At 45.7% G+C, this 17,274-nt stretch overlaps 1 protein-coding gene across 9 annotated transcripts in view; it reads right to left on the reverse strand.

Annotated features, from left to right (window-relative positions):
• Positions 1-17,274, reverse strand: part of LOC124487160 (receptor-type tyrosine-protein phosphatase delta-like) — a 111,756-nt gene that overhangs the window by 25,398 nt on the left and 69,084 nt on the right. For 3 of the 9 annotated variants that reach the window (XM_047049266.1, XM_047049264.1, XM_047049261.1), the window contains exons 8-20: positions 15,973-16,554; positions 15,241-15,386; positions 14,913-15,057; positions 12,823-13,128; positions 11,730-11,923; positions 11,220-11,246; positions 10,499-10,616; positions 9,085-9,672; positions 8,559-8,659; positions 8,042-8,298; positions 6,966-7,059; positions 4,453-4,662; positions 2,987-3,147 (exon numbers count right to left, since the gene is read on the reverse strand). In XM_047049266.1, the coding sequence (XP_046905222.1) occupies positions 2,987-3,147; positions 4,453-4,662; positions 6,966-7,059; positions 8,042-8,298; positions 8,559-8,659; positions 9,085-9,672; positions 10,499-10,616; positions 11,220-11,246; positions 11,730-11,923; positions 12,823-13,128; positions 14,913-15,057; positions 15,241-15,386; positions 15,973-16,554 (2,929 nt within the window). Of the gene's footprint in view, positions 1-733; positions 749-2,986; positions 3,148-4,452; positions 4,663-6,965; positions 7,060-8,041; positions 8,299-8,558; positions 8,660-9,084; positions 9,673-10,498; positions 10,617-11,219; positions 11,247-11,729; positions 11,924-12,822; positions 13,129-14,912; positions 15,058-15,240; positions 15,387-15,972; positions 16,555-17,274 lie in introns of all 9 variants that reach the window. The other 6 variants (XM_047049268.1, XM_047049263.1, XM_047049262.1 and 3 more) reach the window with 3 other exon arrangements.

Below are 17,274 nucleotides of genomic sequence, written 5' to 3' on the forward strand. Positions count from 1 at the left end.
GCGTGTGTGTTCTACAAGATTACACCCAGAAAAACTAGTAGGGAAATCTAGTATTGGCTAGAAACGACAATGCGATTTGATGTTTCACATAAACAAATGCCACTTGACTGCACAGTGGCATTTAATGAAAGCCACATTTTCTACTTCCTGGTCTATCTAGACATGCATCTGTGTGTACTACATCTGTGTAGGTAAAGGCTTAGTGTGGGCGAGGGTATATAGGGACCGGTTTTGAGGGGGAAAAAGAGAACTGAATAAGCGTTCAGCATATGACATGTGGGAGCAGAGGCGAGGGAAGCTGGGTAGGAACACTGTACATTCAGAGTTACAGTAACGGTGCTTGCTTCCCCGACCCAAGTGCACGTTTGGTTGGGATGTCATACTGTTGAAGAAATAGATCTATTTGTGGGCATATTGGCTGATCTGATGCTGTCATGCCAAACAGCATTTGGGAAGAATATAATATAATCAGAGGGAGAATATGAGAAAACAGGCGTTTGAGTGCAGGTTTGGGCAAAGAAAAAGAAGTTGGGTTGTGTTGAGTTGAGTTGCTGTGACCAAAACTAATATGAAAACACTTGAAACCTGGTGGACCATCCAGATAAATGCATGTGAATGTCCTCGTTAATATCAGTCACTGTGGGCTGGTGTGTAAGCTACAGGGAAGGTGAGGAGGGGGTTGATATGGAAAAACGTGTTGTTATCTTTGTCTGACTTCCTCTCTACTGCTTACCTGTCCGGTTTGCTGCTCCATTGGTAAGCAAGGAAAAAACAAACGTGACAGAAAGTTAGACGGCAAGACCCAAAACCTGTGACAATCCAAGGAACTGCATCTTACCATAGAGAAAATTGAAGCTATTACACATTAATTTATCCCTTAATGTGCTGTTTCCTGTGTAATAACTGGAAACACACATCGTGCTATAAAACCAAGTCCAGTGATTCCAATCATGTCTCAATTTGACTTGGCGCCTAAGATTAGTGACGCTTTACCTCAGACACTACACTTAATTATGCTGCGTCTGGCTCCGGTTGGGTTGTTTTTACAAAAACTCCATCCTAGAAGTATCCAAGATTAATGTATTTTTGGTTTCACTGCACACAGTTACAAGTGATTACTTCTTGTTCAAGCTTGGCATTCATCTCTAACACTTTAGATTGGTGTGTCCATACCTGTGTGTAATAAATAATACTTTTTGCATCAATGCAACAACTTAGGTGAGAACTTGACACGTCTGGGAAAGGCTTCCAGAGAGCAGGTTGACTTCAAAAGATTCAAAAGTGTGTATACGGTAAGTATGAAATACTGTCTTTTTTGTATTAGACGATGACTTAAATCCATCTTCATATCTGGAAAGGGAGGGACCTTGACTTTGAACTCGTATTAACATAAACTGCTCATGACCTGTATCGGTTGGAGCGTGACGTGCTGTGGTCAATTTATACAGTTCATCAGTGATGCGGTGTAGCTATTATCTCGCCTCTTCCCCACTGTTACCACAGTAACATCACCAGTGTCCTTTGTTCCCCACCCGACGACGACAACAACAACAACAACACACCATTGTTACAAATTTGATCTTGACAAGTGAAATATCACCCTTGTCATGCACCGTAAAGTTCCAACACACCGGTGACATTGACTCGATAACTGTTGTTTAAATCTACTAGGCACAAACACAAGCTGAGAGTGAAGGTGCTTCTTTGGGATCCTCGGGTAGTCTACTTGTTTTTAGGCATCCCTGGATCCCTGCTCCAAGACATTACTCATCCAGGGACCCAAAAAAAGGACAAAACTGACCATGCAAGTTGACTTTGCGGAACATTGTGGATTGGGGTGTCTCGATGATAGCTTAGCCGATTAGCACTCAGGCATTTCACACCTCCACAACAGTTACAGATACAGACAACAGATACATTTAATGTGAGAATTTGGCCTTTATAAACCGGCCTTTATAAACCACTGATCGAGTCGGTGCGCCTTTTGCAAATGTAGCTCGAGGACTGTCACCAAGTCTGTTTTCAAACCGATGCAGTGCTTTTCATTCTCAATGCGTCTGCTTGTGTACCAAGGTTATTTGTCAATTTTTCAGCGGAGAGTGGGAGGACACGAAGGCAAACCAAATCTGCGAGTCCTCGTAAAGCACCGGGGCAACGGGAGGTCGCATCTCTCCCCGGCGAGGTGGGCAGGGGAGGGGCGGGGCGGCAGCGGAGGGGCCCCGGGGGCCACTCCAAAGCCACACACACACATGCAGTGACACGCAGCAGATAGTCTGAGCGCCGCTCCTCCTACGCTTGACTGATGAGTGGTGACAGAGAGCGGCCATCTTCTGCCGGGTGTGTGTGTGCGTGTGGGAGAGTGTGTGTGTGTGGGAGAGTGTGTGTGTGTGCGTGTGGGAGAGTGTGTGTGTGTGCGTGTGGGAGAGTGTGTATGTGTGTGTGTGGGAGAGTGTGTGTGTGTGCGTGTGGGAGAGTGTGTGTGTGTGTGTGTGGGAGAGTGTGTGTGTGTGCGTGTGGGAGAGTGTGTGTGTGTGTGTGTGTGTGTGTGGGAGAGCGTGTGTGTGTGCGTGTGGGAGAGTGTGTGTGTGTGCGTGTGGGAGAGTGTGTGTGTGTGTGTGTGTGTGTGGGAGAGTGTGTGTGTGTGCGTGTGGGAGAGTGTGTGTGTGTGTGTGTGGGAGAGTGTGTGTGTGTGGGAGAGTGTGTGTGTGTGTGTGTGTGTGTGTGGGAGAGTGTGTGTGTGTGTGTGTGTGTGTGTGTGTGTGTGTGTGTGGGAGAGTGTGTGTGTGTGTGTGGTGAATCCGGGTATGATATTCAGAGGTTTGTAACATGGGGATGGAGTGTGTCAGTGTGGCTGTGTGAAGTACAGGCCATTTATAACCCTGTTTTTTCAGTGTGCATCTGGGAGGGTGAGTAGGTGTCACTGTTTGCAATTCTAATATGGTACATACGTAGTGGAAGTGTGTATGTGTGTGTTTTCTGTCCTTACCTCTTGTACAGGAGGATGGCAATGACGATGCAGATGATGAAGACCACCGCAAGCACAGGGCCCACCACCCAGATAAGACCCTCCTCCTCATCAATAATTGGCTGAGGGTCGATGTCAGCTGACACAACAGGATCAGAGTAGGGGCTGGTGGCATACATTGTCTGAGGAAACACAAAGGGCGGCAAAAACAATTACAATCACTGTCTTTCACAGCTTTTTCATAATGTCTTCCTTAAATTGTATTTTGAATCCTTGAGGAACGAGTCTTTCCTAGGCTTCAGATTTACGCCTTAAGCACTAGTGGCACTTGATGTTAGCTCAAAGCAAAATCAAAGTGAGTCCAAAAACAGGGAAAGTTCCTTATCTTGTCTGAGCATGTAGTCTTAAACTCGACTTGACTTTGTGGCGGGTTAGGAAACGGCGTTAAAACATTTCCACATCAAAACACACTATGAACAAAACAACGATTGTACACAATATACAGTATATGCATAGTCACATAGATTGCCTTTTCCTTTCATGCAAAGATAACATGACATTCACAAAGACATCATGGCAGCTTTTTGTGGGAGTGTGGGGGGCGTGATTACTTTTCTAAAGTTATTGTGTCAATGCTAATTTACAAATTGACCCATCGGAACGATAGGCACAATCATAATATCTCTCATTTGGGGCCCCTGATTAGGTTCCTCACATCATTCTGAGGCGAGCGAGATAAAGAACTGGGCTTTGGGGCACAAAAAAGTCAATCTGTGCTGTGCTTGGCAAATTGGAGATTTTCCAACCGCCCGTTATTATCGTTTCTCCTTCTACCTGGAGCTAGTCCTGCCAACGAAAGTCCGGGACTGTGCTAAAACCCCCCAGCTCATCAAATCCATCACTCAACAGCGTTCAGTCAGCTAATCACCCCACTTTCTCCTTTGGTCCAGGCACACACACTCACTAGCTGCTTCACTGGAGATAAGGCAAGTCCGCAGGTTGGCTGCAATTAAAGAGGAGAGCGGTTATCGAGGTATTCCTGCGATTGGCCGGGCCTCTAGGGGGTTTCCCTCATCTAGAAGCAGGGGCTAGGTCCTCCATGCAGTCTCCGCCTCAGCCTTCCCATACAGACTATAAGTTACACATCTGGCCAAGCAGACTAGCCCCATGCCAAGGCACAGTGGATTTTAGTCTTTGACGGTTAACTTGAGGCTTTTAGCACGGGTTGAGGGATGCCTCGTAGGGAAATACCAAGAGGGAAGTTTGAGTCTGAGCTGAATTCCTTGGATGACTACTATATCTGACAAAGAGAGAGAGAGAGAGAGAGAGAGAGAGAGAGAGAGAGAGAGAGAGAGAGAGAGAGAGAGAGAGAGAGAGAGAGAGAGAGAGAGAGAGAGAGAGAGAGAGAGAGAGAGAGAGAGAGAGAGAGAGAGAGAGAGAGAGAGAGAGAGAGAGAGAGAGAGAAAGAGAGAGAGGGAGAGACTTACATTTTCAGACATCTCGAGGATGGCAAGCACAAAGAAGATGTACTCCTGTCCGTTCAGGAGCTGCTTGTTTTCAAAGTCACCATAGATCTTGGTGTCTCCCAGGGTAAACTCTGTGGGAAGGTCTTTAAAGTATGCGGCGATGTAGGCCTTTGGGTCGGTTTGCCGGCGGAATCGAAGACCTCGGCTTGTCCTGTTAATCTCTTTCAGCAGCTGAAGCGAAAATAGATGATGTGGACAGTCGATAAATAAACAGCACAATCACACAATTTGTGACAAATAACACACCCTTACACAGACATCTACTCACACACTAAATTGTTGTTAAATTTCTCCTGCTTACAAAAGCGTCAAATACAGACGGGGAAATCAGAGGAATGGAACTGCAAACATCATGAATGGATGTTTTCTGCTTAGTGCAGCAGAGACTGTAGTATTACACAAATTCTGTCCTATGGTCTCTTTCAGAAACAGTTACGTTAAGGCAGTGTGAGGATAAAAGATTCCCATTCCTCCATTGAAAACAAAAACAGTGTCCACATCAATTAGCCTATCTTAATTCATCTAAACACTGCCACTAAATCAGGTTATAATGACAGTCGTTATTTCTCTGAAAACACTGATAAGACAATTGCAAAAAAACAAATAAAATAAAGATGCTGAAAGAAGCTCATCGTTGTATTGATTCGTTCATTCTTCAGTCCACACAGAGGGTCACGCCCCATGTCCCAGAGGGATGTGTTGTGTCATAGCAGCGGAGCAGCAGCCTCAACACCTTAGCAACAGGGTTTCCTGCTTTCTACCCGTGCAGCTCTGTCTCACGTCTCTGCACTAACGGGGGCTAAGACGATGCATTTACACCTTAGCGAGACAACGGAACCTGACGTGAATGGGAAGCAGGTCACACATCTACAAAGGGAGAAGGAATTGTTCCCACGCTATACATGATATGTATGTATATATATGTATATCACATTTGTTGCACACATCTACAAAGGGAGAAGGAATTGTTCCCACGCTATACATGATATGTATGTATATATATGTATATCACATTTGTTGGCACACAGTTGCTGACATGCGTCTTGAAAGTCTGTCTGGACTGTGATTATATTTATAAGGGCTGCTATAGATGATCTTTATGACCTTGGATTGTTGTTGATTTGTTGTCTGATGCGCTTTACATGTGTGTCTACTGTCTATATGTTCTGTGTTGTACTCCAAATTGCCTTTTGGGGGACATTATCATTTTCAAAGTCTAAATACAGAATGACCGTATGGAAACATACAGTCCAGCTGTCATCAAGGAAGTGAAATCTCAGCACGGGTGTCTGGTTCAGGGCTGGCTCTATGTGCGCGAGTATACATTGCAAACATGATATGGGGCTAAATATACTGTTCAACACATTTGGCAAAATAACAGGGCTTCCTGAAAAGCGTCCAATCCAAACAGAAATGAAGACGTATGGCGTGGCGTACAGGGTATGATGTATTTGAGATTGAAATAGAACCCAATCTCCACGCCATCCAAGTCGGTCTGATTTACGCTGCGTTTTCAACTTCACACGAGTGCACATCAGATCAGTGTAAGTGAAGCTGGCTACTTGTCTGGCGTCAAACTTCATATCTCTCAAGTGTGTGCGCGGCTGTCAAGTGTGTGTGTGTGTGTGTGCGTGCTTTGGCTCCGGGGCCGGTGCTGCGGCCCAATAATGTCTTCAATCATCTCTACCTGTCAGCACGGCTAAATCCAGCCGCCCTTGGGAAAGTTGTGAAAAGGTGAGCGCCGATATTGACAAACAAATAAATTCCGACGGAGGGCGACTTTCAGGATGAACGGTCAGGGCAGGAGGACGGGGGCCACCCCGGCGGCGCCTGCCTCTGCCCCAGCCACGTCGCGAGACGGGCGCCCCTGTCCTATTCTGATGGCGAGAGATTTCGATCCCACCCGCAGTCTCTCTCCCTTGGCACTCCCCCGGCGCACGGAAAAAAGCTTAGCGCGGTCTAGGCTCGGCCAATTGAAAAAAAAAATGACAAGAGCTCCGCGCGCAACCGCGCGACCTGGCACTCCTTTGAATGAGCAGAGACATCAGGGCTTGAAGCAGCTCTTCAGGTAATTAGTGCGCGTGGGGGTGGGGGTTTGAGGAGGTGGGGATGGGGGTTGGGATGCAGAACACTTGATGACTGCTTCATGTTCTCATTTCCATATGAATAATGCGCTCTCTGGCTATTTGCGTCTATCAACGAGCCTTGTTTGGCTGCTACTCCTGGCCCTGTCTTCTCCAATCTCCAGCGAAAATCTGTTCACTTTTTCCTCTCAACTTCATTTCAGAACAGATGTCTAAACCGGGGGTTGCATACTATGGCTTTGTGGGTTCGATCATTTCGTGGGGGTTTAGGTTGACCTAGGTGCTGTTCTGTGGGCGTATGTGAAGTCTTCCGTGACACTGCTTGTTAAAAAAGGGCTATGCAAATACAGTTTGATGGACTGAGTTGTTGACAAGTCCCTTCGTACATACCTCCTCTAGGTTCATCTTGTCAGGGTTGTCCCAGGGTTTGAGAAACTTGCCCGTGCGCTGCTTCTTCAGTGGCACCACTATCAGGTAGTAGCCCCTGGGAAAAGAGCGATGCAAATGACGTTCTCTAAGTCAAGTCAAAGGTCATGGTTACTTCATTTTTATTTATTTTTTACTCTGCATAGAGCGCGGCTGGTAACTTTGAAGGTTGCATGCAAAGATTAAACACAAAACAAGCCGACATCAAAGCCTTCTGAGCTTCAGCCTAACACAATGCAGACGTCCTCCCTGGGGAGTAGCCCAAACAAACACTTGAGAATCCTCTAATCCCGACAGTGTAACCCCGGAAAAGGGTTTGGGGGACAAAACGAGAAGAAGAAAAAACCATGACACGAGTTCACAATTAGCGAGTTGCGTAAGCTATTATCAGTCCATTAGGGTCATTTTCCTCATGTCTGGAGTTTAATGGACGCGTGCTGAGGTAAAGTCGGGTATGGGGGTCACAACCAGCTGAGGACCAGTGTGGCTGATAAGGACCACTGTGAGAGACCAGGAATTAGAGGGATTTTCATTCCTTGGTTGCGGTGGCAAGGGAGATAATGGCCTCTGCCAGTATTTTGGTGAGGGCTTCCTTGCGAGGCACGGAGCAAGCTAGCGTCAGACAGAAAGGTACTGAAGCAGGTTAATGGGAAGCTAATTCACTAATGTCCTGTCATGGGGGAGAAGGAGCATCAAGATTGTGAGTAGGAAGCACTTGAGCATGAAAGACCTTTTTCTAAATCCGAGGGATTCAACCACAACACTTGAGTCACATATGTAAAGGCGTTTGGGAGGACGGTTGAACAGTGTGTGTTGTGAACATCCCTCGAAAGGCTTAGCAATATCGGGGGCGATGAATAATCAGGTTTAAACTATCCTGATGCTAGATGCCAAATGGGGCTTAAGGTTTGTAAATAAGCAGATTAGGGCAACCACCGAGGCGTTTTCATGAAACACGTTTAAACGATGCTAAATAGCGAGCTCGACGAGTACAAACTGGCAATTATCCACCCGGCGACAGTCGCTCCTCGGGCCCTTACTTCACTTTCTCCGAGGTTTGCACCGACGGCAGCTCGACGGTCACCATCCCGTCAGAGTTGGTCTTGCCGATGGGGTAGGGCTTGGTGCGGAGGATGTCGGGGGCGGTCATGGTGGACACCCGGTGTTGCAGCCCTCCGGCACTGTTGCCTCGGTTGGTCAGCAGGAAGGAGTACTGCGTCTCGGGCTGCAGGCCGGTGATCAGCTTCAAGGTGAGCTTTCCGTCCACCTCCACACTCTGGCCGTTGTCATAGAGGATCTGTGGACAGGGAAGACGTTGTGGACTTTATATCCTGTTTGGGTTGAACTTTTGTGACTAACTTTTCAATTCAACAGGACTCGGTACATGTTGGGTTTACGGTGAACGTTAACCGTATCTGCTGTCATGAATGGATCGTGTGGTGCCATGTTAACATGTTGATGTATTTGATGTATCGCGATATCTAAAGGTATCTATGTTGGACAAGACACCTGTCATGGTCAAACATGAATACATGGTTGATGGGCAGAGTGACTCACTGTGAAGGGCTGAGCAGGGTTGTAATTGTCCGGGATCTCCCATGTGAGCAACACCGATGTCTTCATGGCAACTTTCACGTGGAAGTTTTTTGCAAACACTGCTAAAGGAAATGGGGAGCAGATGATTTAGACACAAAAAACAACCCCCGTTGATCCACCTCTTCTCAGTTTCAGTTCTGGGCTTACCTGTTTTGAGTTTCCAAATCATATCTGTACTGTACTGAATACTCCCTCCTTACCTTGTTAACAGCGGCAACTATCTTAACTAGTGGCTGATGTCTCGTTGGCTGACAAGACGACAAGGGACACATACACATACTTACTCTACCTTTTACTTAACATAGAGTGGGGAAGCTATGCACATTTAACAGCTGTATACCGATCTTGCGGCTGATCCAGTACTGTCTCTTCTGCCTTGGAGGCCAGTAGAGGAAGACTTCTGAGGTTGGTGATGGTGGTGGGGTGAAGCTGGGCTACAAGGTGTAGAGAGGGGAGGGGGCGGGGAGTGTTTGGGGAGGGGTCCTACCTTGATCCAAAGGCTGTGTCCTGAACTGGACACTTGGGCTATAGGGGCCGAAGCCTTTGCTGGTGAAGGCGCACATTTTGATATCGTAAGTGGTGTCCGCCTTAAGGCCGTCCAAGATAACGGTGGACTCCGGGGCGATGATGAAGAGCTCTGAGGGACTCCTTGGGCTGTTGATGTCCTTGTACTGGAGAGCATATTTCACTATAAGGCCATTACGCTCTGCCAGCAACAGGGGCTTCCAGCTGACTTGAATGGTCGTGGTGGTGGCCCCCTCGCTGGTGATGCTTTGCGGGTAACCACTGGGGACGTCCTCGGTGGTGGTAATCTCTTTGACCGTCTCCTCACCGAACCCCACCTTGTTGCGGGCGGACAGGCGGAAGGTGTAAGACGCCCCCTTGTGGATCTCCCTCGTCGTGTAATGGTTCTCACGCTCAGGGAATTCGATGACGGTCAGAGGGTCCACGTCCTTGCGTCCGAAGCGGAGGCGGTAGCCCTGGAGGGGGCCGAAGGTCAATGCCGGGGGATGCCATTGCAGCAGGGCTGTGCCCATGTTGGTGGTGCTGACCATGAGCCGGGGTTTTTCAGGAACTGAGCAACACCACGCAAGAAAGAAAAACAGTTAGAAAAACACCCAAAAACGATTTCCAATATTATGCAATAAACACCATGTACCACGTAGCAACTGTCACAGCAAGCAGAAACCTCGCAATAACATGACACGGTATGAGAAGCTATCTCGTAAGTGGAATGACTGACACCCCATGATCTATGTTTTACAATGGGTACAATTCCAACAATACTAACGCTACTTACGAAAAGAACGCAGATCATGCAATGTCTGCCACATTGCTCTTGCTGTTTGCTTTTCTTCCGAATCAAACCATCATGGCATTCTTTGTACGCTTTTTACTGGGAGCTAACCTGCCTCTATCCGTCTCACACTTTCCTGCCTGTATCTTTACACCCGCAGGCAGGTGCGACATGAAAAGCTTTTCAGAAGGATTAGACGGCAATTATATGTCACATACAGACACATAGAAGCACTGCTGAATTGCCGTTTGAATTGGCGTGATGCAGCACTCTCAAAAGAAAGCAATGAATGCCGAACAGACTGCTGGCTGCCTTTAATTTGTTAAAGTATTTCTTTTTCCTTTCCCCCCTCTTCATTTTCCCATTAGTCCTTTAACCCCTACGAGCATTTCAATGTCAAAGGAACGGGTGTGTGGAATTATAATTGTTGTCACATTTGAGGTGTAATTAGCCGCATTCACACCTTAATAGCCATTGGTGGGGGAGAAGGTTGGCTTCCTTTAATCTCCAATGGGTGCCTTTTCAGAGCGTTTGACAGCATGAAATGTACTGCATTAAGGAATGACTGTGGGAGGCTTGTGTGAGAGGAGACAGACTCTCTTACCTGCGCCAGTGGTAGAGATCAGCTTGGGCTTGCTGCGAGCCCCATCTCCTTTTGTCGTGTAGGCTGCCACGGCAACAGAGTACGTGGATTCAGCCTGCAGCTCAGTGATGACCATTTCCTGTTCAGAGGGGAAGACGGGCGTTTAGAATCCTGAGCTGTACCTGTGTGGGGTGGAACCATACTGTCCAGCCAGAGACAAATATGACATACGCATTTCCCATCATGCTTTGGGAAAAAGTCAATATAAAATTCTATCAGATTTGATTTAGCAACTGCAATGGTTAGTAATACCATATTGTCATTGCCTGCAATGATACTAGTGTCATTAGCATCCATCACTCCATGCACATGAACTGGACAAGTGCACACCAAGAGAGAGGGATCCAAAAATGAAAGCAGAAGTGCTCTAAAACTGGTGGATAAAGACCAGGTTTACAGTCCTCAAAGATGACCTACAACATGCATCATGTTTTTCTGTCACAACCCCCCCCAAAAAAACCCAAATAAACATAAACTCTGAATATTGGTTTGTATTCTCTTTGAAGGCCCTCTGTTAGTCAAGCCATTCTGTTTGAAGTTTTAGAGAGCAACCACAGTTAGGGGGTGAAGCAAAGCTCGCAACAGATCACCGGGCCAAGGGACACAGAAAGTGAAACATGCGGGTGAGGCAAGGCAGAGAGAGGGGAAGCATGACGGACGTTACATCTCCACATCTACTCACATGTTCAGTTGAATCATCATATTCCCACTGATTACAATTTTGAGAGTTTGAAGAGGAGGAAGACAAACGAAACAACAGCTAAGTACATAGTGAGAGAGATGAGGCGTCCACTGAGGGTGAGACAGGACATCATATGAATATACAGGGTGATTACTACAGTCACCCATTTAGAGAATTTTTGGACATGTTGGTGGGCATTAAGAAACCAAGGTACAAAGTGACACACCCATTAACGTTTTTTTTCTTCTTCCTAGGGCTGTGGTATTGGTGCACTGGTGCCAAGGATACATTCATTGGTATATTCATTATAGTATTTCCCTGATCACTGGAACTCAGTTGTTTAGAGTCATTGGTTATGCTTCATAACATTACACAAACTATAATAGAGCTCTGTGAGTTTGCTGAGTCAGCAGGGACTACCTACAACGACTTCTCACTTCTCAAGGTTAGAACGTATATGTGTGTGTGTGTGTGTGTGTGTGTGAAGAAGTGAGAGGCGGAGTGATTTACCTGTGCATCGTCGATCAAGATGTCCTTGATGACTGGCTGTCCTGTAGGCTCCCCATTAAGCATCTTGACATAGTGCACCTGGTACCCTCGGATCTGCCCGTGTTGTTTGGTGGGCATCGGTGAGCGCCAGATCACTTTAATTGATGAGGAGTTGATAGCCTCCACCTCGACTTTACGAGGTGGGCCACTGGGAACTGGAGGAACACCATGGGATAGAAGAAAAAATGTCAAGATTATAGAAGACCCCTTCTCCCCCCTTTTTCTTTTCCTGGCCAACTCCTTTCAGCAAAATACCGGGTTGGAAAAAAATTACAAAAGGGGAGCACACTGCAACAAGCACTGCATGACATCAATATTTCAACAATGGCAAGGAAAAAGAAAAACAACGCCAAAACAGGTCTGACAACTGACCTAATCTTGAAACATTAAAAATGGAATAGTGGATAAAAAACATGGTATAAAATGTATTTGTTAAAATAGAAAAATGGAGCCAAAGCAGGTGTTTCAGAAGTTTGAAGCACTCTGCAAGAATTTGGCTATGGAGCGTTGAGGAAAAAGTTTAAAAAATGCAATAGTATTTGAAAAATAAAATGTTATTGGCCAAAGGAACAAAATGATTCCTTTCAACTTGTCTCCTTCCCACTGTTCATAACTTGGCATTCAGTCAAGTTGCTAAAAAAACTCAAAATGTTTAACAATGCTATAAAAAATGTTTTCCAAGAAGGACAGTTGGGACTGGAATTCATCTAAAGTCAAATATTGTCAGTTCAGGTCATAAAGGCCATACCATGTGTTGAAATTAATTTATTACGGTTAAAATTTGTAAAAAAACAAAAATTTCAAAACGTTAGTCACAGTCTGCTTGGTTACAAAAAAAATTATGTTGCAAAGTGAATCCGAGTTAGAAGATTTGGCCCAAAATGAGTTAACAGTGCATGTTTGTTTGAGAAGCAAAAGGAGGAGGAGGCAGAGGGGGAAAAGGTAGGAAAAAGGGATTGTTGAGCGAGGGAAACGCTGTTAGTGTCTGAGAAGGGGGGGCAGGTTAGAAGGTGGACTATCATTGCAACCGGGACAGTGGCTTTCGAAAACATACCATCCTCCTCGGTGCGGACAACTTGGGGTAAACTTTCCGGTCCGGCTCCAACGTCCGTGTGAGCACTGACTGTCACACGGTATTCTGTCCATTTTTCCAGGTTTTCCAAGAGGTATTGGGAGTTTTGAGACGGAATGTCGGATATTTGGCGGGTGGTGGTGTCATCCCCTTCAATTGCAGTGTACTGGACGGCGTATTTGGTAATGATCCCGTTTTGTAACTCCGTAGGGGGTGGCCGCCAACTTACCAGAATATTGGTGGAGCTGGGGCTAAAGCACCTGACGTCCTGAGGTGGGGCGGAGGGTTCTGATTGGAGGATTTGGAGGAGCAGGGAATTGTTTGGTTGGATTGTTGGTTTCAGTAGAGTTGGATTGGTTGTATTTGTTTCAAGGAGGGGTTCACAGGAAGTTTGTTTTGTAATGGCGAGATGATGGTGATGGTGTTGGTGGAAACGACAAACCAACAAAGGAAAAGGGAAAATCAAAATGACACAAAATGAGAACGGGGAACAACCGAAAACATGTTGTTGAGGAAAAGGTTTCATAAGTCAATGAATGATCACAAATCAGGATGAGACAAAAGGTGAGGCCAACACTTTCTCAAAGTATGATCAAAGTAAAATAAATAACTGACAGACAGACATCGAGAATGTATGGATGGGACTGTAATGAGATAGTAGTACACTTTCACAGTATTTATAACCTACCTTGTTTAAAATAAAATAAAAAACATGATTATACTGCAGCTTGTCCTATATTACATAACTATTGGGCTTTTTGTCCCTCAAATGTAAATATCATATTGATTGGTATAGTGATGTTTAAAGGCTCAGAAAACGTCAATTTTCAAATTCAGACGTCTAATAAACACATCCTAAATTTGGCAAGCAGTTACCATCAATCCAAAAACATAAAGGTTGATGCTTTCGATATAGCAAAAGGTAGAAAACATTGTGTTGGTCACCAACCTTTCCGAAGCCTGTTGGTTTGTGGTAAAAGCCTGATTGTACAACAGAGAACTTTCCAGGAGACATGACTGACTGTTTTCGAAACATTGGCATGCATACAGGTCGTATTGATGTTTAGCTTCCGTTTACCTCCCAGCATCTGGGCGGTTTGAACTTTTGAACTTGGATACCCACCTGCTCTCTGCCTTTGTCTTACGCAGACCTCAGGTTTATTAGAAAGCTGCTAAAACCAGCCATTAAAAACAATTGTTGACAGTCGCCATTTTGTCTTTTTAGCTCTTTCACAATTTGTGTTGTAAAACTTGACAGAGTGCAATGATACATGAACAATATGTTCTAATCTCTCAATTAGAGGTTTCGTGGAATCACTCAGTTTCTATGTGTTTAATAAACGTGAGGTCTGCAGGTGTGGGAATCTGCTTATCTTCAGAGAATATAGTGGTTTTTGAGCTTTCTACTGAACTTTTTCATAGTAACCAATTTTCAGATTTTCATTATGTGCAGGGCGACATCACTGCCCCCTGACCCCACAAAACAAAGATTTGCTACATTTAGTTTTGCGTAGAAAGCTCAGACTCATTGTGGAAATACTGTTGGCTGACATGCAACATCAAGAGACAAGGCCTCCTCCAATATTAGTCGAATGCTAATCTTTTGCTAATCAGATTATAGACAGCTGGATGAAGAGTAGGGGGAATTCAAATTAATAATTGAAAGTTCGATAATAGCATTTCAGACATTTTTGCATATCACTGGAGTGGCTACTGCCTACAATTGTGACCTTGTCATCTGGATTTTACAGGTTAGCCTGAGTAAACACTGTCCACACACCCATATCAACTTGAATAGGTGCAGGGTCAGTTTGACTTCAAAACTGCTCTTAATTTGTTGTAGTTGTGGAAAAGTGTTCCATTTTCAAAGACATCCTAACTTTTGTATGATGGTTTGTATGCCTTCCATGTCTTTAAACCAAACAACTCTGGAACTGGCGATACCTCATTCAAATAGCAGAACACCGAGTGGGGGAAAAAGTGGGTGCATTTGAAAATGGAGGACTTGACTTTGCCTGGCCAACTCCCCGGAAAACTGTCTAGCCATGACTTAGATATGGAGGAAGACCTACGTGTTTGAGGAGTTTCAGCTGAGATCTCATTAGTGTAGGCTCCGACACCGTGCTTACTACGCGCGGCTAGCTGGAACGTGTAGGTCGTGAAGGGCTTCAGGTCCTTCAGAAGGTACGTGGAGGTAGGCTCAAAGCTGATGCGTTTCTGTTGAGAGAAGGAGCCATGTCGTCAGGGCAGCTGCACTTGAAACAGCAGGTCCCATACTTTTCACCCACGTCCGACTGTGAACACACTTATCCCGACTTCTGTTCATGTCTGAGTCATAGCATGCAGTTCATTCAGGGCAGTACTTGTACAGTAAAAGAATACTCAGTCCATATTGATTACCTCCTCTTTGTCATCGCCCTTTTTATACAGAAGTTCATATCCTGTGATGGGATTGTCTTGTCCTGTTTGAGCGGGGGCTACCCATGAAAGCAATATACTTGTTTCTGATTTTGCTTCTCCTTTGAAGTCTGTTGGCTGGGATGGAACTGGGAAGTCAGAGAAAATACAGATTTAGTATTTTGAAAGTAGCATTATGTAAACCACATTATCACACCATTCTTGCTTGCAGTATCAGCCCTTTGAGACAAGAGCATTTGGGTCTATAACGGACTTCTAATAGTAGTCTAGAGTTGCCACGACTACTGCATTAGCAAAATGGAAAAAGATTACAGGGATAGATCACATATGAATAACGGCGTTAATCTTCCTCAAGAGATAAACAAGGCTTTACGTTATTGGAATTTATTATTTTCAATGATTTTTGTCATTCAGAATGCCAAATGGGAAACGAAAATCGCTTGGCACTCAAGAGCCCGACGAGATTACAAGTGTTTACAGCTGCGGTCAACACTGAAGAGACTTCATAATAAGGGTGAGTGGAAAAGCTCTCAGAGAAAGAAATTTGGTCGTTAAATTAGCCCCTTGAAACTCAGTCAACTGTGAAGTTGTGGAATGTGTTAACTCAAAACTTGTTCTTCCCAGAATGTTACTGATTCCAATGATTTCCAAAATGATAAAAACAACAACACATCAAAATGAAGAACCACACACAAGCACACCCCCTGATCTTACCTCCTGTTTTGGCAATGATCTGCAGGTCTGCCGAGAGAGGTCCATCTCCCACCGATGTGTAGGCCAGGACCTTGATGTAGTAAGTCTTGTTGGGGATGAGGCCCTGGATGGTGAGGAAATTGGACCCCCGGACAATCTGCTTCTCCCACAGGTTCACAGGCTGGTTGGAATCCAGGGTATAGTAAACCCGGTAGCCCATGATCTGCCCGTTGGGCTCCTCCGGTTCGTCCCAGTGGATGACCGCCGTGGTGGCGCTGAGCATCCGACCCCTGACCTGCCTGGGGGCCGTGCTGGGCGCCTGCTCCGCCGTCTTGGCCTCGATGCCCTCGCTGGGAGGCCCGCGGCCGATGTTGTTCACCGCCAACACCCGGAACTCGTAGTCGGAGTAGGGGCTGAGTCCGCCCACGCTGTAGCGGGTGGTGGCCACGCCGTCAATCTCCTTGTACGTGTCGTCCGAGTACTTGGACTTGTGCTGGATGACGTAGTAGGAGACCGTCTCGGGGTTTCCCGAGTCCCAGGTCAGCGTGATGCTGGTGGCCGTCCGCTCCGTCACCACGGGAATACCGGGAGGCTTGGGCAAGGCTGGAAAACCAATGTGGTGACACAGTCGATGATTCAGAACGACTCATTATACACAATGTATATTGTCAGTGTGCAGCCCCATTATGGCAAACTGCTGGGCCTTATCGAGTAAAACAGACCCGAATCAGTTGATTGGATTAACACTGATGAGGCTATTCAAAACATATCAAATCGTAAGGCAACAGATAAAGACACTGCAGATTATTGTATTATTTGTCTTGTCGTTATAAATCTAATTAATACAGTGTAACCACTGTTTAAGTAGTGTAAAATAGATCCAGGGCCAAGAGACTTGAAGTCTCCCAAGTTAAACAAGCGTGGCTTCCCCTGTAGTAAGTCAGGCTTTTCTCAGTGTTTATCTCTTTAATAATTTAGTTGGCTAATTTATTGCTTTAATTTACCACACAATCCGCAACGGGCGAAAGATATGAGGGCAATGGATTGTCTTTATATTCCATCTCCAGTGTATAACTGGGGGTGGTTATTGGCAGCCTTGGTTTTATTGTGACTAACACTCTCTGTTATGTCTGGGAGAAACCAGGCTGTGTGTGTGTGTGTGTGTGTGTGTGTGTGGGGGGGGGGGGGGTATAGGAGGGCAATCTGGGATGTATCTCACTGGTATGCTGTCTAGGAGATATGATTACACTCTGATAACTAGTCCAAACACCACCAATCATAGTTCATACAAGCCCCTTTTGCCGAAAGCATTACAAAACTGAG

This window comes from Hypomesus transpacificus, chromosome 25 (assembly GCF_021917145.1).
Source record: "Hypomesus transpacificus isolate Combined female chromosome 25, fHypTra1, whole genome shotgun sequence".
NCBI classification, from domain to species: domain Eukaryota; kingdom Metazoa; phylum Chordata; class Actinopteri; order Osmeriformes; family Osmeridae; genus Hypomesus; species Hypomesus transpacificus.